Below are 21,590 nucleotides of genomic sequence, written 5' to 3' on the forward strand. Positions count from 1 at the left end.
TTGTCTTTGTATCACACCATCTAATTTCGAAATTCTGTAAGATGGTGCTTACTTTGGGGGTGGAGGAATTATTGTATAATAATTCAAGCTCTACCAGAGAAGAACTATAACTTGGTCTATTCGAAAATACCAGAAAGTTATATCACTGAAGATAAGTCTACACTGTATTATCTCAATTACATATTTTAAAATATGAGAGATATGTCTTCTGTTAATTCAGATGTACTTTCAAAACAGTAAAGATTTCAGTATCCCTTGATGAGTAAAGCATATAGTAAAGGATGTTTCATAAGAGTATTTATGAACTAGTTCCAGAAGTTTGGGTGGATTCAAAATATACTACACTTGATCTGAAGATCGAGACATCAGATTGACCTATTTGCACAGTTGTTTTATATTAGTGCAAGTGGGAGTTTGTTGGGTTTTATGCCCTAAATAAAACTCTTTACAATCTGATTAGTTATCAATATAAGAAATTTGAAGTGATTGATGTTTGCATGAATTTTACATGCTAATGGTTTAATATGTTTAATATGTTTATTACATTCATACACACAAAATTAGTTAAATCCAGATCATATGTTTATTCACAATTACAGTATCGTCAACACAGTGGAATGTGATTGTGATCATATGAATCAAAAGTTTTGGTCCCTGTTTCATCAGTGTTATTGGATTTACACTAATGTGATAATCAGCGATGATGTATACTTACACTTGGAGTAAGTGTTATGTTCTTTCCAGGACATTAGTAAAGTATACTAGTTTCGAATGTATGGAGTATACATTGGACTGGACCGATATTGCAACTAAGTTAAGATATTACAAACTTACCGTTATACATATCTTTCCAAGTCAATATCAGTAGTTGATCTTAAGATTAAAAGAATCTAAATCCTAATATGCTTAGGCTCAACTCAGGATTGTTATTCATGTTCTTTGATTTATTAGTTAAGCTTACTTTTGGGTCAGGGTGATACGTATATTTTGGGAACATGATAGTATGATTGAGTGGGAGTGCTGAACATAAATATGGAATCTATAGCTTCTACTGGTGTATAGAAGTCAAGTGATGATTCCCTTCGAGCTTAGCAAATAGAAGTAAATGGATGAGCTCTTGTTAACTGACTAATTATTAGATCACTAAACACCATTTACAGGTAGCTAAGTGTTTTAAGGGGCAAAATACATTGAGGGGTGAGAACGGTAAAGAAATCCCATCTCGATGTAGATCATCTATATAGAGGATCTTTAAATCACAATAAGATTATAACAATGGTTAAATGAGATAGTATATTGATATCGTGGAACATACAATATGCTCTATATAAGTCTGAGAGTGCAATTCTAAGTTCTAAGAGTGGATTCAACGAAGAATTAATAAGTAGGAATTTACTTGGTAAATTTGGTTCACTTATTGGAAGCTCAGCATATAGATCCATGGTCCCCATTCTAGTTGAGAACATTCTGCTTGTAAGACTCATTAATTGATTCGTGATTGATCAATTATAATTCTAAAGTTAGACTATGTCTAATTTTATGAATTTTCACTAAGCAGGGGTGAAATTGTAAAGAAAAGAGTTTCTAGGTTTATTTATTTATTAATAGACTTTATTTGTCTAATTAATAATTAAAATAAATGACAATATTATTTAATAATGTATTTTAGTTATTAAATAATTAGTTTTGGTATTTAAAAGGTTAGAATTGGAAAATTGGCGTTTTTGAGAAAATAGAGATAAAATTTGATAAAACTGCAAAATCAAGTGAGGCCCAATACTACACCATGGCCGGCCACTTATTGTGGGATTTCAAATTAATATTTTTATTATTTTAATGCCAAATAATTCCTAACCTAAACCTAGTAGTTGCCTATAAATAGAAAGTGATGGCTCAGACAAATCACAAGTTTTCAATAACCTTTTCTGACAGAAATTTCTCTCTTCAGAAAAACTGAGCCTTCCCCACTTTCTATACCTGGCCGAAATCATCCCTCTCTTTTCCCTTCATCAATTTCGTGACCCTAGTGAAAGAGTGAGTGCCCACACACAGCAAGCAGTAACTCAATCATAGATTGGAAGACTGTGAAGGATCAAACTTGAAGAAGAAGGACATTCGGGCTCAGATCTTGATTATACTCTGCTACAGAAAGGATACAAGGGTTAGAGATCTGAGTGGAAGGAGACATTAATTCCGCTGCATCAATGTAAGGTTTTCTTAACTTTATATGTGTTTGATTTATCGTTTTAGAAAGTTCATATTTAGGATGTTTAAACAACATACTTGTGAGTAGATCTAAGATCCTGGTAAAATAAATTCCAACAACTGGCCTCAGAGCCATGGTAATTGATTTACTTGCAAGAAATTTGGACTTTAAAACGATTGTTTGTTTGTTTTTGGATGGTATCATGTTGTATTGAGTGTTATTTGATGATTGATTGATGTTTGTAAATATTTGTGAAAAATAATTGCGATTCTGTATCTGAAATTATTTTTATTGGATAGTATGGAAAAAATTAAGCAAGTTAGCCTTTTACAGAACTCAATTTCGATTTTATTTGAATTAGTTATGATTTTTTGAAGATTCGAAAAAAATCGGAGCTCTGCTGAAATTTTTCCTGCGATCGCGAAAACTGTCTGTACAGCTCACAATTTTTTCGTTTTTCTTCGATTTTTCATGCTTTTTCATGGAACTAACTTCCGATTTTTTGTTTAGTTTTGTATATATACTATTACTATTCCTAATTCAATTCTAATTATCATTTTGAATTAATTTAATATTTTTTAAATTTAATTCAAGATATTAGTGTAATTTGAATTTGAATAGAATTAGTATCTATCTTCTTGCTTAAAAATCTATCTTATTTTTAAATTTGATTATATCTTATCTTATTTTTAAATTTAAGGTCAGATTTTATATATTTTTTTTTTAAAATCAAATCTTTTTTAGATATTTTGACCTTATTTAAATTTAAAATAAGATAATTATAATCATGTAATTTTAAATAGATGTAAGATATTTTGCTAACTTTTAAATTTTGTTATTTTATTTATTTAAATTAAATTTAAAATCTGAAAAAGATATTTAACTTATCTTTTCTAATTTTTATTTATAAAATAACATTTAAATTTTAAAAGTAGTTAGCAAATTTTGAAATGATATTTAGGTTGGTTGAAACTTAATTTTTCAAAATTGTAGGTTTAATTTTTAAATTTTTTAATAATTTCGAAATTTAAATTAATAATTTTTTTTTAAAATTTCGAAAAATAAATATTATTTTATTTTATTTTTTTTATTTTCAAAAATTAAATTAATTTTTAATTAAATTTTTTTTTAATTATTAATTTCGAAATTTATTTATTTAAAATTAAATAAATCCTACTTCTAACTATCCAGCTAACCTTGTTGCAGGAGTATGTGGTTTTAGCTTGTGTGTAAGTTTTTAAAACCTATTATTACTTGATTGCAAATAGACATGGTTACTTTTTGCCAGATCTAATGATCTGATGGCTCCCTTGGTCAAGTTAATAATTTGTAACAGGTAAATTTTACAATCTTCTTTCATCTGTGTATGACCTAGCAACATGATAGGATCCATCCAAAGTGTGCCTGTGTGAGCCTATATGTTTATTTTGTTTTAATATAGATGCATATAGGTTGTTGCTAAATAAAATGTCACACCATGATAGATTTTATTTAGGTCCATCTAGTTATTGGACCTATTCAATTAATAACAGTTATTTATTTTAAGGTTAAATTCCTCTCTTTTGGGCCTTGTGTGAGAGTTGGGAGCCATAGAAGTGGGTACGACATACTGAACCCAGCACCCCTCACATGAACTACCCCAATTGTGAAGGCCCATTTGCCTGATTTAAATAACTGTACTAGGTTAATTATATTAGTTTGACCTAATAAAAATTGAATTAGCAACATAATTAACTTTTAAAATATATGAAATTTATTTTCATTTTAATATTTTAAAGTTAATTTTAAGAAAAACACTTTTAGTTTAGATATTATTTCTAGACAAACTATTTGTATTTTTCTTGTATTTAATTAAATATAGAATTTTAACTAACTAGATTCTTTTTGGAGCTTATGTAATTAAATATTCCTATTTAAGTTATAAATTAGTTGTATCAACTGATTTTTCTCATCTAACTTAAATTTGAATATTTGATTTAAATTTTAAATCAAGTTGAGGAATCCTAGGCATTAGTTATTAAAGATTCTTAAGATATTTTTTAAGTTAATATCTTTTCGAATATTAACTTAAAATGGAATATTTTAGATATTTTTTAGGTTAATATCTTTTCAAATATTAACTTAAAAAGATATCTTCAAATTAAGTGGTTACAACTTAATTTTTGATATTTAATTAAATCTAAATTTGAAATTATTTAAGTTTTAAATTTTTTCTATATGACTTAAATTAGATATTTTTCAAATTTTTGAAAAGATACTTAGTCAAATAAGATATTTTCTAGATAGTAATTTCTAGACTACTTATTATTTCTAATATTTAAATAGGAAAAATAATATACTTTGTGAAATTAATTATTTAAATAATTAATTTTGGTACAATTTTATTATGTATATTTTTCCTAGTATTAAACTAGAAATAAATAATTAAGCCTTCTCTACACTTAATTATTATTTCTTGAATTTAATACATTTAATTAACTTGAAAAATCTAAATATCTAAGTTGATTTTCATCATGATACTTAAATATTTATTGATTTTTCATGACACTTAATTAAATAGAAAATTATTTTTTAGGTTGAAATTTAATTTTTCAACTTAAATTTAAATAATTTTCAAAATATATATTTTTCTTTATTTTATAAATCAATTTCGAAATTTGCATTTTAATTATGCAATATTTTCGAATTTTTTTTGTTAAAAATAGATTGAGTTGTAAATTAATTATTTATTAATTCTTGGACCAACTCATGTCAATGATTTTTTCATTTAATTGATTAATTTAAAATAAATGAATTTAAAATATATATATTATTATTAGAAATTGAATTAACTAGTCAAAAGAAAATCTAGATAGATGATATTTTTGCTTGAAGTATTTCTTTTCTAATTTTATTATTTTCGAAAATAGTATATTTCTTTTATATACTTTAAATTTTCGAACTCAATAAATATATTCTCAAAGGAAATTTTTAAGTTGCTAATTATTTAATTTAATACAACTTAAATTAATTTCCTTAATATTTATATTTAAGATTATTACTAAGATGGAAATAATTAATTTTATTTCAATCACCATCTAAGTATAATTTTATAAATATTATATTAAATTCTTATTTTTGAATTTCAATTCTTAATTTCGAATTTAATGAGAATTTATTTATTAGAATAATAAAGAAAATACATTTTAAAGAATGAGCTTTATTATTATTAAGATATTCGATCTCCATTGTGGGTTTTACACCGCGTTTGTTTTAGTGAGTAATCCTCCCTAATGGAGGAACGTTCATTAGCAATTTCGCACCGTTTAATCTCGCATGATAAGTGGTTTGTTAGTGTTTTATATGGTATAGATCACCCTAATGGTGGCGACCATATTTGACTTGCAAATTGCGAAATAATGGTAGAAGCTCATGAGATAGAATAGCCTTGACTCTCGCCTAAACGGGACAACGCTGGATTCCAATCTTGATTGAATAAAAGGTTGCTAGAATGTTTAACATTTTAGATGAGCTGACAACTCTATTCAATAGATGGTATCTTTGACTCTCGCCTAAACGGGACACTGATATCAGTTTGTTGAAAAACCTTGGAAATTATTTAGGATTGAATTTTTTAAGTATTTTCTCATATCATTCCTACTTGCTATGTGCTTATAATTTCTGAATTGATTTTGTGTTAAACCATTATTAAATTTCTCTTTGTTGATTTCTATTATTTTTGTAGTATCCTGTATTATTAAAATGAATCCCATGTTATCACTGTTGACTGAAAACAAGCTGAATGGATCTAACTTTAATAAGTGGAATGAGAACATTAACATTGCTCTCATAGGAGAAAGTGCCTTGTTTGTTTTAACTGAGCCGTCACCTGAAGTGCCTGGGGACAATGCTTCCAAAGCTGTGAAAGAAAAGTATGAGCGTTGGCAGAATGCAAATGACAAAGCTCTATACTTTAGGCTTTCTAGCATGGTTGACACCCTCAAAACTCGGTTTTCTAAAACCGAGAAGGCTGCTGAAGTTATGACGAAGTTAAATGAGCTATTCGGCAAGGCATCACTTCAATCACGCTTTGACGCGACTAAGAAGTACATTAATGCACGAATGGAACCTCATCAAAACGTGTGTGACCATGTTCTCCTCATGTCTAGTTATTTCCAAGAAGCCCAGGATCATGGTGCTGAAATGGACAGTGCTACTCAAGTTAGTCTTATCTTGAATAGCCTGACTCCAGCATTTCTACCATACACATCAAATTATGTCATGAATAAGAAGGAAATTGACTTTCATGAATTAGTCAATGACCTTCAAACTTATGAAAATTTGATTGGAGGACCCAAGAAGAAAGGGAGTAAACCTCACAATCCTGGGAATGGTAATGGGACGATAAAACCTGAAGCAAATGTTGCCTCTGCTTCAAAGCCCAAATCGAAGAGTAAGTGGAACAACACCAAGAAGCGAACTAAAGCCAATAAAAGGCTGTTCCTTCTGGTGATGCTACACTTAAAGGAAAGTGTTTCTACTGCAATGAAAAAGGTCATTGGAAACCCCAATGTCCTAAACTTCTTGCAAAGAAACAAGGTATTTCCATTTATAAACTTTAAGAGTTTAGTGAATTGTTATCCAATTGGATTGATGATTCTGGACTAACTTTGTTTATTTGTTTTCTTCTTCTTATAGGCCAAGCTACTTGAACTCAATTGAGTTGGATCAGAAAGCTGGACCATAGGGTGAAATCGTCCAGATGAAGATGAAGCTCTTCAATTTTTTGAATTAATTGTTTTAGTTTAAAGACAATTTGGATTTCAAATTGTAGTTAGGGATATTTATCCCTGTTTTTCTCATATTGTTGCAATACATTTTTATTAATAAAATTTATAATTTTCGAAATTTACTATTGCAAATTATGAGATTGAGCTTCATTTAATTTATCTTCATCAATTATTACCACATTATATTTGTATGTTTGTATGTGTAAGTGTTTTTATTATTGATGCAAATTCTATAATATTTACAACTCTTCATAGAGTTATATTAAATAAACACTAGAAATTATTTCTATGTTTATTAATAATTGTTCATTCTAATACAATTATTAAGAATTTGTTTAATAAAAGGATCTTATGATCTGATAGGGGTGGAGAAAAGTTAAGAAAACTATGTAGTTCAACGATCTTTTATATCTAATGAACTCTGGATAGTATTCAACTCCACATAAACTCCATCACACTAAGAGAATCATGATCTTTACAACCTTTAAGGGTGGATCATAATCTCTATATACTTAGGGGTGGAGGTTATCCACAAGTACCCTATATGTATATTTTTAGGGGTAGAGTCTATTCCACAATACCCTATGCAACACATATCTTCTTTAAACATGGAAGTAATATAATGAGTCAGCTATTGTCAATATAAATTCTTGATCTTGATTGTATGTTCCATTTCGTTTTTACTGTTGTAAGTAAAAGTTTGATACCTTTGAAAGTTCTTTGTTAAAGTTTCACACTACCTTAATTGAGTGGGAGAATTTTAAAATTCTATACCCATCTTCATTAGGTTGATACTTGTGATAGGTACTTAAGAACAATACTGAAAAGCAAATCTAACCATTCACATGGATAGGAATAGCTTATCAGAATTATGAGAATAAGATAAAGAACTTTAGTTCAGTCCATTCGAATGACTTGAACCAAGAATTCTTAATCCTCATAAAATTTTATGGTATCTTAATTTTGATTACTTTATCTCTGGCATGTATTTTTCACTTCAAAATACTAGTCTGCTATGTTGATGACTTAGTCTTAACTTAAAGTTTCAGACTAATACAAAAGTCACAACTAGGTAACTCTCTAAACAATCAGAGGTTAAAAGTATTATTTAACCAGACATCTGCTATTGAGTGGGAGCTATCTGAGATGTAATCAAATAGGGAACATTAGAAGATATTCAAGAAAGATTTATGAGAGTGATCGATATGTCAGATATTAAGGAACTGTGTATCAGTTGTCTTTGTATCACACCATCTAATTTCGAAATTCTGTAAGATGGTGCTTACTTTGGGGGTGGAGGAATTATTGTATAATAATTCAAGCTCTACCAGAGAAGAACTATAACTTGGTCTATTCGAAAATACCAGAAAGTTATATCACTGAAGATAAGTCTACACTGTATTATCTCAATTACATATTTTAAAATATGAGAGATATGTCTTCTGTTAATTCAGATGTACTTTCAAAACAGTAAAGATTTCAGTATCCCTTGATGAGTAAAGCATATAGTAAAGGATGTTTCATAAGAGTATTTATGAACTAGTTCCAGAAGTTTGGGTGGATTCAAATATACTACACTTGATCTGAAGATCGAGACATCAGATTGACCTATTTGCACAGTTTGTTTTATATTAGTGCAAGTGGGAGTTTGTTGGGTTTTATGCCCTAAATAAAACTCTTTACAATCTGATTAGTTATCAATATAAGAAATTTGAAGTGATTGATGTTTGCATGAATTTTACATGCTAATGGTTTAATATGTTTAATATGTTTATTACATTCATACACACAAAATTAGTTAAATCCAGATCATATGTTTATTCACAATTACAGTATCGTCAACACAGTGGAATGTGATTGTGATCATATGAATCAAAAGTTTTGGTCCCTGTTTCATCAGTGTTATTGGATTTACACTAATGTGATAATCAGCGATGATGTATACTTACACTTGGAGTAAGTGTTATGTTCTTTCCAGGACATTAGTAAAGTATACTAGTTTCGAATGTATGGAGTATACATTGGACTGGACCGATATTGCAACTAAGTTAAGATATTACAAACTTACCGTTATACATATCTTTCCAAGTCAATATCAGTAGTTGATCTTAAGATTAAAAGAATCTAAATCCTAATATGCTTAGGCTCAACTCAGGATTGTTATTCATGTTCTTTGATTTATTAGTTAAGCCTACTTTTGGGTCAGGGTGATACGTATATTTTGGGAACATGATAGTATGATTGAGTGGGAGTGCTGAACATAAATATGGAATCTATAGCTTCTACTGGTGTATAGAAGTCAAGTGATGATTCCCTTCGAGCTTAGCAAATAGAAGTAAATGGATGAGCTCTTGTTAACTGACTAATTATTAGATCACTAAACACCATTTACAGGTAGCTAAGTGTTTTAAGGGGCAAAATACATTGAGGGGTGAGAACGGTAAAGAAATCCCATCTCGATGTAGATCATCTATATAGAGGATCTTTAAATCACAATAAGATTATAACAATGGTTAAATGAGATAGTATATTGATATCGTGGAACATACAATATGCTCTATATAAGTCTGAGAGTGCAATTCTAAGTTCTAAGAGTGGATTCAACGAAGAATTAATAAGTAGGAATTTACTTGGTAAATTTGGTTCACTTATTGGAAGCTCAGCATATAGATCCATGGTCCCCATTCTAGTTGAGAACATTCTGCTTGTAAGACTCATTAATTGATTCGTGATTGATCAATTATAATTCTAAAGTTAGACTATGTCTAATTTTATGAATTTTCACTAAGCAGGGGTGAAATTGTAAAGAAAAGAGTTTCTAGGTTTATTTATTTATTAATAGACTTTATTTGTCTAATTAATAATTAAAATAAATGACAATATTATTTAATAATGTATTTTAGTTATTAAATAATTAGTTTTGGTATTTAAAAGGTTAGAATTGGAAAATTGGCGTTTTTGAGAAAATAGAGATAAAATTTGATAAAACTGCAAAATCAAGTGAGGCCCAATACTACACCATGGCCGGCCACTTATTGTGGGATTTCAAATTAATATTTTTATTATTTTAATGCCAAATAATTCCTAACCTAAACCTAGTAGTTGCCTATAAATAGAAAGTGATGGCTCAGACAAATCACAAGTTTTCGATAACCTTTTCTGACAGAAATTTCTCTCTTCAGAAAAACTGAGCCTTCCCCACTTTCTATACCTGGCCGAAATCATCCCTCTCTTTTCCCTTCATCAATTTCGTGACCCTAGTGAAAGAGTGAGTGCCCACACACAGCAAGCAGTAACTCAATCATAGATTGGAAGACTGTGAAGGATCAAACTTGAAGAAGAAGGACATTCGGGCTCAGATCTTGATTATACTCGCTACGTAAAGGATACAAGGGTTAGAGATCTGAGTGGAAGGAGACATTAATTCCGCTGCATCAATGTAAGGTTTTCTTAACTTTATATGTGTTTGATTTATCGTTTTAGAAAGTTCATATTTAGGATGTTTAAACAACATACTTGTGAGTAGATCTAAGATCCTGGTAAAATAAATTCCAACAGTTAGAAGATCTGACACTGTCATATTGGCATCTGAGTGATATCTAAGATAAGGAAGTTTGCCATATCCTGGAATCCAGGCATCATTAAAGATGGAGATGGTGGTACCATCACCAATTGATCTTTGAAGACCTGACTGGAGAAATTCTTTGCCCCAATTGATACTGGACCAAACAAGGGAGGGTCTATGGCCCTTGCCAGAGTTAAATAAACTGGAGTGTGGAAAGTAACGGGATTTAAGGAGAGTGGCAACAAGAGAGTGAGGATATTGAAGATGCCGCCAAGCTTGTTTAGCCAACATCGCCTGATTGAAAGCTTTCATAGATCGAAATCCAAGACCTCCATGGAATTTTGAAAAGCAAAGGAAGGACCAAGCTTTCCAATGAATTTTCTGGTTATGCTCGGTTTCGCCCCACCAAAATCGAGCCATCAGAGACTCAAGCTTAGAATGAAAGGAGGCAGGGAGCCTAAAGCAAGCCATAGCATATGAAGGAATGGCTTGAACAACCGATTTTAAAAGGACTTCTTTACCTCCTTTTGAAAAAAGCTTGGAATTCTATTTATTGAAATGAGACCAAACACGATCCTTAATGTAATTGAAGGCATCCTTTTTAGTTCTTCCAAAAGTTTGAGGAAGGCCCAAATATTTGTCCATGTTCTCTCAAACAAGAATGCCAAAAATAGTAGCGACTGGGTTCTGGATCTCAGGGGTCGTATTCGGTGAAAAGAATAAAGCCGACTTAGTAAAATTAACCAATTGTCCAGAGGCAAGACTATAATCATGAAGAATATGCTTGATGACAGTCGCAGCTTCAGGAGAAGCAGATCTAAAAAGAAGGCTATCATCAGCAAAGAAAAGATGTGAAATAGTCGGGGCTCTCCTAGCAATTTTAATTCTAAGTGAATGTCGGCGTGGCTGGCGTTGCTGGGTTTTGTGATGAATGAGAGATGAAAGACCTTCAGAGAAAAGAATAAATAAGTATGGGGAGAGCGGATCCCCTTGGCGAATTCCCCGGGAAGGCTTAACTTGTCCAAGAACCTGTTGGTTAATGGAGAAGGAAAAAGTTGTAGTAGATACACAGGCCATGACCAGGTTAATGAAACGCTGGGGAAAAGAAAATTTCTCCATTACTCTACGAACAAAAACCCATTCAACACGATCAAAGGCTTTGGCCATATCAAGCTTTAGGGCCATCCATCCCAATCGACCCGATTTACGGTGGGAAAGGGAGTGCATAACCTCTTGTCCAATAATAATGTTATCGGAGATTAAACGGTGTGGAAGGAAGGAACTTTGGGTGGGAGAGATTATGCGACTAAGAATTGGTTTAAGACGGTTGATCAGAACCCTAGAGATGATTTTGTAGAACGTGGAACAAAGGCTAATAGGGCGATAATCTGTTATCTGTTTAGGATTTGGCCGTTTAGGAATAAGAACAATGAGCGTCTTGTTGATGGCCGCTAAGTCTGCATCCCCATTCAGAAAGTTTAGAGCAGCAGTGATGATATCTTTACCGAACAAGTGCCAATTCTTTTGAAAGAAGCAACCACTGAACCCATCCAGACCCGGTGCTTTATCATGAGCAAGTTGGAATGTAGCTTTCTTAATTTCATTAGCAGAAAAGGTGGCTTGGAGAAGTTCAATTTCTTCCTCAGTAAGACATTCAATAATGCCTGGAAGAACAGAGTTGATGATCTCATCCTCATGGGATTGGCTTTGAAACAAGTGAGTAAAATACTTCTCAATAGTGTTTAAAATGGAGGATGTATCATTAGCCATGGAACCATCCGAGCGTTGAAGAGAAAGAATTTTGTTGGTGTTACGCCTCATAGAAGCCATACGATGAAAGTATCGAGTATTTTTATCACCAAGCTAGAGCCATGTGACACGGGATCGTTGTTGCCAGTAGTCCTCCTCTTTCTGCAACAAACTGTTTAATTCCTTTTCAAGCTTCCTTCCCTGATCTAATTTATCATTAGTGGGTCGAGGGAAGGATTGAACAACTTTGAGTTGAGATTGAACTTCACGAATTTGAGTAGCAAGCGGAGGTCCCAAAGATTGCTTCCATTGCTTAAGCCGGGACGAACAATTAGACAATTTTTCATTGAATCCAATCAATGGATTAGAATGATGATTCTGGTTGTTCAGCATCCAAGCATCGCGAAGGCAAGTCTCAAAATCAGGTTCGGACATCCAAAGCCTATCAAAGATGAATCGGGGGACATGATGAGATTGGTCAACAGAGTGATGCAATGTGATAATAAGTGGCTGATGGTCAGAGCCAAAAAAATCGCCATGATAAAGACGAGGAGTAGGAAAGTGGACATCCCAATTAGCATTGGAGAGACACCAGTCAAGTCTTTCCTGGGTGTGAGACGGTTGTTTTTGTCGGTTAGTCCAAGTGAAAAGATTACCTAAAGGAGAAATAGGGTGACGTGCATGATTATCAACAAAGGATTGAAATTGTGTGGATGGAGCACGAGACATGTCACCCCCTATTTTGTCAGAAAGGGAAAGGTAATCATGAAAATCACCCATAATGAGCCAAGATTGTAACCGAGAATTTATACCAAGTCGGTCAATTAAATGCCAAGAATGCAGCTTATTTTGAGAGTGTGGTGCACCATAAAAAACTGTAAAAGTAAAAGCAGTAGAATTGGGAAATTTAAGATAACAGTGAAAATAACTTATATTATAAGAAAGTAAGGTTACATCCACATCATGTGTCTAGAGCAACAAAAGACCACCACTGAGCCCGACACGTGGGACCTCTAGACTGTTAGGAAATTTAAGACACGAAGCAAATTTATTTAAAGCTCCAACAGGGAGTTTAGACTCCATTATATACAAAAGTGTTGGGCGGTATTACTTCACTAACAGGGAGAGAGAACGGAATGCTCGTTTACTCCCTAATCCACGAGCATTCCAACTGATGATGCTCATGGCTCTAGGCGGGTACGCTGAGCGTCACCCGCCTCTTCAACTGTCTCTTCTTCAAGGGACTTGGCTAAATTGCGTGTGCGTTTGAGCATTCTTCTAAATTCAGCAGCATTCAGGCAGTCGGGTCGCTGGGGTTTGAACTTGCGAACCCGAGCAGTATTGGGAGCAGGATTAGCAGAGGAACCAACAGCAAATCGGAGTGGTTGAGATGGATGAAGATCAGCCAAAATGGTAGAGAAATCTTGGGAGACGGGCACCACATGTTGGGATGCTCTAGTGGTGGCCACCAAAGTCTCGGCTGAAGTGGAAACAACCGTGGGAAGAGGTGTAGCAAGTTGTTCAGCAGTGGTAATGGGTGGAAAGGATACTGGATTAGAGGGGATGGTGCTATTTTGAGAGATGGCAGGGGAAACACTTTGGGTGGTAGCAGTTTGTGTAACGGTCACAGTAGGTTGGGGATAGAGCCATGTAGTAGTAACTGGAGGAGGTTGGTTAAGGTTATGGGTGGGGGGAGTGATCATATGGGATGAGGATTGAGCCATATAGAGCCCCAGAAGAGTAGTTTGTGGGCTCATTGAATAGGCCTTCCGAGATGATTGGAGGTTGGTGAAACCGATAAGGAGGAGGAGGGGCCAAAGAAGTGGGGTTAGCTATATGTGGCCTCAGCCGAGTCCTTGAGCAAGCAATGTAAAAAGGATTTGAGGTAATTCGAATTTTGGCTCCTAAAGATTGATCATAGTGAAGCGAAGGGGGGGCTGAGGAAGAGTCACATTTAGCCAGAAATTCATGGTAATGCAAACGTTTTATACTTTATATTTTTCTTAATGTGCTTCTATGGTAATTCAAACTAGTCTTTAAGGGAGGATTCTCGGAAGCTTTTAAGAATGATAAAGGATTCTATTGTGGGAGTGTGTTTTTGCATCAGTGATTTCAACAAAATTATGGACAATAATGAAAAGAGAGGGGGCAAAGATTGTGGTTAGGAGGCTATGGAGAGGTTCAGAAGTTGTGTTGATTATTGTGGTCTTATAGATTTCTATAAGGTAAAACAAGAGTTGATAGAAAAATATCATCATGCTGATGTTGGGACTAAGGTCTTGACGGTAAACAAGTTCAACTTGATACTTGATCAATCTTAGAAATTAGTATACTAAGATTCCTAGCACACCAATCATGATGGATGCATTTTTTCTTCATCATTATTATTCTTTTAATATTAAAGTAACAAGGTGGAATTTGTAGTATAGTTCCTCTAAATAAAACGATCTCCATTTGACTGTCATAGTAATGGATGCTTAGTTATCTCCTCGAAGTATGTTCTCGGATAGCTAACTAGTCCAGCCAAAAATGAGTCTCATGGAATGATAGTTGCCAACTGGAAGGGAGTTCCTGGTTGACTGTCATGTCCACTCAGGGTGTAGGCTTTAGGAAAGCTAGTCCCCCTCTGGAAGAGAGTTCCGGATAGCTAGTTATTCCTCCTAGAAGAAAGTCCCGGCTAGTTGACTCCAGCTAGTTCTTTCCTATCTAGGAAGTCACCTCAGCGAGTGCCTTGGTCTGTGATTCCGGAAGCCCTCATACTCGCTCTCAGATGCACTTAGACTTATGCTGATGTGGACCTAACCCTAGTTGCCTACCAATGTTGTGAATCATGTCGATCTTTATGACACGACATAAAATTGGTACGAGTTCAGGATATACGAACATAACTTGATACAAAAAAAAATATATTTGAGCACAACACGACATAATGTTAGTTCAAAAATAGGCTTAAACAGACCACAACACAGAAAATAGACCTAATCACAGCACGACACGAAGCGTAAGCATAAATAAACTAATCTAAAAACCCATGTTAATAATAATAATAATAATAATAATAATAATAATAATAATAATAATAATAATAATAATAATAATAATAATAATAATAATAAATATTTAAATTTTAATCATTCTAATTAATGTTGTATATGATTATGTGTAAAGAATTGTTGAAAAGTTATATAAAAATAATTAAAATTATAAAAAAAATACATATAATTTGGTAATTAACTCATTAATTGTAAAAAGAAATAACAAGTGAAACCTAAATTTGAGCACATATAAGAAAATGGGCTGACCTACTTATGAAAAACAAGCCAGTTCAAATAAAGCACAACACGAAGATATAGGCTTACAGGTCGTGTCAGACTTACCTTTTAAAATATTGACACGACACGATCTATATTTTTTTATGGGTCGGCACAACATGGCCCATATTATTATAAGTTTTTCAAAATATGAATTGAGTCAACACGACACACGTATTTACAATTATTGTAACAATGTTGTACAGTTTCTCTTCCTCTGCATTGATTCTTATGACCCACAGCTTAGAAACAAAGGTACATCAAATAAAATTTTGTTATTAAAATATAAGTACCTATTATTATCTTCTAATTTCAATTAACTTTTAAAATTCGGGAACCAAATGATGGTATTCCAAGCTGTCTTTCTTTTGCAAACAATCAAGAGTTTGCAGCTTATGTTAAATCAGCAACATATGGTCACGACATTGATCTAAGTCAAATACACTATCAACACACTTCTCAAACTGCCAAATAAAACAACACTCACAAATGCACCAGATGCCTTTTCCTCAGCCCTTGGAAAAAACTAGCAAACCAACTGTATAAGGATCAACTACATAATGAGTCTTACTTGAAGTCTTTCAAGTTTTGCATCTAACTAAGCTGTTATTGCACATAAGCTAAGTGTTCTGGGCTTTCTTTTGATTGTATATAAGCCTACTTTTATTTCAATTTGGCAGTAAGTTAGCTTTTAGCTAAAGGTAGTAAATAAGCTTTTACCTATAACCTAGTGTTTGGTTGTATATAAAAAGCTTCTGTTTGTAACAATATATTAATGATCTTATGTCTACTAAAAATGTAAGTACAACAAAACTAGGGTCGATAACCGCACGACCTCTACTAGTATACATAGCTTTTAGAAATAGAAAGAATACCCGAGTCCCATGGCCGCGATGACACTTTCATTTTCATATTCAAATTCTATTTTGTTAAAACTTGTAAATTATGCTAGGCCGATTATCGAAATCATCCCAGAGAAAACTTATGACAGTACTTTGGTATGTATCTTGAAACCACAATTACGTCAAACAAGTAAAATGTTCTAAACCCACACGTGTATCTATTAAAGAGCATGAACTTTTTAATGATGCCTATCCATTGTTCTTTCTCATTTTAAAAACAGTGAAATCTTTGAAGCAAGAAACACATGCAAGGTGGGTTCCCATGAGGAACTGAATCCCAAACCTCATGGAGCCTCAGGATCTAACGTTGCCTACCGATGCTGTTGTGTCTGATCACAAGTAAACATGGAAGACCATATGCTATCTATAAAACTACAGCTATCTCTTCTTTTTCCCACCCTTTCCAGATTTTGAAGTTGTAGCATTTGATGTGGATGCAGGCTCTGGCTTCTTTGTCCTCCCAGGATGTCTTGGCACTAACTCTGCGATTCGCAGCATCAGCTGTTTCCCTGCAAAATATGCTTATAAAGAGTCAAATATCAAACACAAAAATGCAAGTTTTATGTTTTAAATTTACACTCAAATACAGATCAAACTGCAATTCAAAATAAATTCTTAACACACCACTTCCAAGAAGAATAATACAGATTTTTTACTTTGTTTTCCTATGGCATACTGAAATAACTTCTTAATTGGTTTTTCTCTAAAGCTAGTAATTCCATATGTTTATGTACCTTAGATTGCTGGATGAGTTGTGATTTCAGACTTCAAAATAAATGATTATCAATACCGACATAGTTTAATTTGCCTTCATAAATGTAACACGCGCAACATTATTAATTATTTTTCCTGGCATGAAACTCCAGCAAATTATGAAGTAAATGGGGGAATCAAACCGCACAGCAGGGCAACAGGCCAGCTACTCTCAATTACTATTTCACTAAAAGGGTAGCAGTCCAGTGCCATAAGGCAGAGATGCATTTATATTATGAAGAATCATTGGTTTTGGTAGCATCTACCATGTTAGTGAAGTGAGAATCTGTTTGCTGCCATTAGAGATTCACATAACAGTAATTACAATGGCACTGCAAACATGTTCTACGCATCTGAGTGAATAAATATTTTATTCTTTTAAGACAAACAAGTTATGAAGACAGATAAGATAATGGCCTGCTCATAGTAAGGAAATATATCTCATTCTTATCCATTCACAAATACATTTGACCAAGATCATGCTATAGCCTTTATATATTTACACGCACACACAAAACACACATTATAAAGCACCTGAATTTCAAGTACCTAAAAGTTATTCTTAAAAGTAAATGATCTTACTTGAAGAAATAGCTGGATTACAGAGAGTCCCATCCTCTTTTTTCAGCAGCACCCTTACCCTTCCTCTTTGCATGAAATCCCGTGGATAGGCTTTATCTATCTATAAATTCAAAACACATATGAAATGAAAAATAAATGTCGATCAAATTCAAATGTAACAAAAACTATCTTAGACCAACAAAAAGCATTGAAACTTCATACTCTTTGACAAGACACTAAGCAATAGCTCAAAATATTATTTTTTACAAGATAAACTTGAGTTAACAATTATGTCAGATACCTCAATTGCAAAAGGGAGTTTGAAATGGCTGCAACAATCTCCAATTTCAGCACAAGTAGGATTCTCACATGCTTTGCTCACACAAATCCGCCTCCCTTCAGGTATAGTTTTCTTTGAATTTATATAGACTGGGTATATAACTACCCATTTCTTGATATTGATTATCTCTCCATCCATTGTATCTGAAAGAAAACCTCCGAAAAATGGGTTTGATTAAATTATACTAAATAAAGTAGAGGATAAGCAAAAATGCATACATTATCATCTCAGATCTACTAGAATTCTCCAGACAAAGCTGAGGATAATCACTTCATTATTCTAACTTTTCTTTCAAAATAAATCCGTAATAAAACGAACAAGGTTGGTTGATATACATTTATGTAACTCAATTCACCAAAATGAAATATTTCTAAAATTCTCCTTTCATTAAAAAAGGAATGAAAATGTCTTTTATTGTAGACAAGGAGAGTCAATTTCATTGCGAAATCCAGATATCACATTTTGGTTCAGTCAATAAAGATTATGGGTTTATATATACATATAATACCTATATAATAAATCTTATCGAACAAAATTTCTAGTGGCTCACCAGAATATATTTTAAAAATTCTGTTAACTTTAACAGGAACATGTCAAATACAAACAATGACGCTGAAGAAATGCAAATGAAAAAACCATAATTGTTCACAACATCTCGAAACAGGTTGTTAGTTGGTAGCTATTCAACAAAATATTGCTCATTTTGGTTCAAAACTTCTCTAAAAAGATTATTAATTGGTAACTATTCAACGAAGCATTGCCTATTTTGCTTCTCCTATTAAAATACCAGATAAAATTTGAAACAAGTACAAATTATCCCTCCAATCAACAACACAACATTGTTCCAGGTAACTAATATTATTACTATGAGTAGTGAAAGTAATTACAATTCAAATTGCCTAGAGAAGTTTCTCAATGTCAGCAAATACTTCATCAACACCAAGATATAGAATGATCCCAAACTTAAACACAGTAATGAAATAAAATATACGTAGGAACAAATACCATAAAAATGGGATTCACATGAAAAGAAACAGAATTTTTCTTTTATTGAACCAAAATCAGAAAATTACGAAAGTTTCTTCGACCCTGGTCCTTACGTTTCAAATGGAAAGAGATTGTGAAAAATATTCCGGAACCAGTCAGATTAGAAGAAAATCTCGAATGAATATTAACACGTATTCATATTATAACGTTTCAAAGGTAATAATATACACAATTTCTAAATCTTAGAACTAAACATTATAAACTAATTATGACAAACCTAACTATTATTAAAAAGGAGAGGAAATGAAAAGAGAATTGGATGAAATTTAAATCATAGCCCTATAGAATTCGAATGTAGAATTCTACACAAAACAGATAGAATCAATTGAGAAAATTGAAAGAGCCAGACAAAGTTTCCATCGTTTCTATGTATTTAATCCTCGTTAGCAACCTCAAAATTGTAAGTAGAGTACCTGTTGTGAGTAAAGTAATTGTTAATCCGGCCAATGAGGGAAGCGGAATTCCTCCTCTCCGATCTCTGATCTCCGATCCCTGAAGAGTTAGTGACAGAACCGAAGAAAGCCTTAGAGGACGATAGAGAGATTAATTGAGTAAGGAAGAAGTTGGGTGCTATGACCTGGAAGTTAGAACCATGAAATGAAACCCACTTTGTTTTATAATTGGGCTTCTCATATTGGGCTAACTCAAACAACCACCTTTTTGTTTGGGAAACTTACAAAAATATTGGAATTTTGATTAATTTTTACAAAAATATTATCACACGGAAAAGTTTTCAAAAATACTCTATTTTTACAAAACTCCAGCAAAACACAAAGCATAACAACTCAAAACAACAGTAGAACAACTAAAAAACACTAGTAGAACACCAGTGAAAACTTAACACAGTATACTGCAGTATGAAAGTTATAAAAAAAAACACAGTAAAAAGTAAAAAATACCGTCTGGCAGTATTTTTGTAAAAAAATAGCAAAAGTTAGTATATCATGCAAATTTTCCTTTTGTTTTGATACTACTAAGGGTGTATGTGTGCAGGGGAGTTCTATTTTGGGAATTTTTTTAAGAAACTTACAAAATACTCGAGCTTGTTTGGCTGTGTTTTCAGTTTTTAGTTTTTAAAATTGCGTTTTTAAAAGTGAGAATAGAAAACAATTTTTTATCATTATAAAAATTTAAAAGTGTTTGGCACAAGTTTTTTAAAACTATTTTTAAATTTTTTCTTACTAAAAAAAACCAATATTTTAACACCATACCATAACATGAACCCATTTGGGTTCGAGTTTGGATTTGGTTCGTGTTTAGGATCCGAGTATGTGAACAAAAATATGAAATATAATATGTTAGACAAAATAAAATTGTTTTTTAAAATTGAAAACAACATTTTGATGTTTCTGTTTTCTAGTTTTTTAAAAAACTAATTTTAAAAATTTTTGCCAAACGACCCCTAGATTTTGAGTAAATGTTTACATTTATATTGTCACACGGTAAAAATTATATTTATACTGTCTTTGTCTTTTTTTTTTCCCTTTTATATTGTAGATGCCAAAAATGCATACTAAGCCTCTATCTTCCACACCCACATACAGAACTATCACAGCAATACGAGAACAACTGAAAACAACCATTAATTTCGGCAAGATGGAACAAAAATAGAGACATTGACCTCAAATAAATAATCATGACAAAACAACTATAAAACAACACTAAAACAAATTAAAAAAAATAAAAGAAAAAAAATTAAAAAAAGCTAACCATCTTCTTGTTGGAAATATTTTACCAGGATCTAGATTTACTAACAAGTATGTTTCATTAACATCCTAATATGAATTCTAAAACAATGAAATAAACACATAAGAGTTTAAGAAACCTTACATTGGGTGCAGCGGAATATAATGACTCCTTCCGCTCAGATCTCTAGCCCTTGATTCCTTTCTGTAGCAGAGCATCACCAAGATCTGAACCTGGATCTCTTTCTCTCCTTCCTTTGATGCTGAATCTCCTTCGTTGGTTGATTTTCCACAGTCTTACACACTATGATTGAGATACCACTTGATGTGTGTGGGCACTCACTCATTCACTCAAGGTTCGAAATTGAAGAGGAAAAGAAGAGAGAAGGGAAGTGGCGGCTATGTATAGAATAGGAGGCTCAACTTTCATCTGACAGAGTTAACAAAAGTTAAGGTTGAATGAGAGCCATCACTATCTATTTATAGGTAACCACCTAGGTTTATGTTAAAATTATTTGGCATTAAAATAATGAAAAAATAAATGGTAAAATACACTAAGTGTGGCCGGCCATGGATTGTGGATTGGGCCCACTTTGCAATTTTGCCATTTTATCATTTTTCCATCCCATATTCTCAAAAACGCTAATTTTCCAATTTAACCATTTAAATGCCAATTCTAATTATTTAATAACTAAAAATTAA

At 32.5% G+C, this 21,590-nt stretch overlaps 2 protein-coding genes across 3 annotated transcripts; both read right to left on the bottom strand.

The window, feature by feature from the left end:
* Positions 1 to 12,403: 12,403 nt before the first annotated feature.
* On the bottom strand, positions 12,404 to 13,069 carry LOC115696284 (uncharacterized). Its single transcript, XM_030623193.1, has one exon. It carries the CDS (start codon positions 13,067 to 13,069, stop codon positions 12,404 to 12,406), a length of 666 nt encoding a protein of 221 aa, XP_030479053.1.
* A 3,436-nt stretch (positions 13,070 to 16,505) lies between these two features.
* On the bottom strand, positions 16,506 to 19,804 carry LOC115698021 (signal recognition particle 19 kDa protein). Of its 2 annotated transcripts, none has more exons than XM_030625202.2 (4): positions 19,617 to 19,804; positions 18,118 to 18,299; positions 17,838 to 17,937; positions 16,506 to 17,011 (listed from the first exon to the last, which is right to left on the bottom strand). In XM_030625202.2, exons 2-4 carry the CDS (start codon positions 18,292 to 18,294, stop codon positions 16,881 to 16,883), a joined length of 408 nt encoding a protein of 135 aa, XP_030481062.1. In that variant the 5' UTR covers positions 18,295 to 18,299; positions 19,617 to 19,804; the 3' UTR covers positions 16,506 to 16,880. The 2 variants fall into 2 exon arrangements, with proteins under 2 accessions (XP_030481062.1, XP_030481063.1); XM_030625203.2 differs by having other exon boundaries at positions 18,118 to 18,311; positions 19,617 to 19,803.
* Between the last annotated feature and the right edge of the window lie 1,786 nt (positions 19,805 to 21,590).

The sequence above is a fragment of the Cannabis sativa genome, chromosome 7, assembly GCF_029168945.1.
Source record: "Cannabis sativa cultivar Pink pepper isolate KNU-18-1 chromosome 7, ASM2916894v1, whole genome shotgun sequence".
NCBI classification, from domain to species: domain Eukaryota; kingdom Viridiplantae; phylum Streptophyta; class Magnoliopsida; order Rosales; family Cannabaceae; genus Cannabis; species Cannabis sativa.

Excerpts from the sequence above, each read along its gene's own strand:
- LOC115698021 (XM_030625202.2), bottom strand. The coding sequence starts at position 18,294 with ATGGATGGAGAGATAATCAATATCAAGAAATGGGTAGTTATATACCCA. Across the intron at positions 17,938-18,117 it reads AACTCCCTTTTGCAATTGAG|ATAGATAAAGCCTATCCACG; the intron begins GTATCTGACATA and ends TTGAATTTATAG. Across the intron at positions 17,012-17,837 it reads TAATCCAGCTATTTCTTCAA|GGAAACAGCTGATGCTGCGA; the intron begins GTAAGATCATTT and ends CATATTTTGCAG.
- LOC115696284 (XM_030623193.1), bottom strand. The coding sequence starts at position 13,069 with ATGGGTGATTTTCATGATTACCTTTCCCTTTCTGACAAAATAGGGGGT.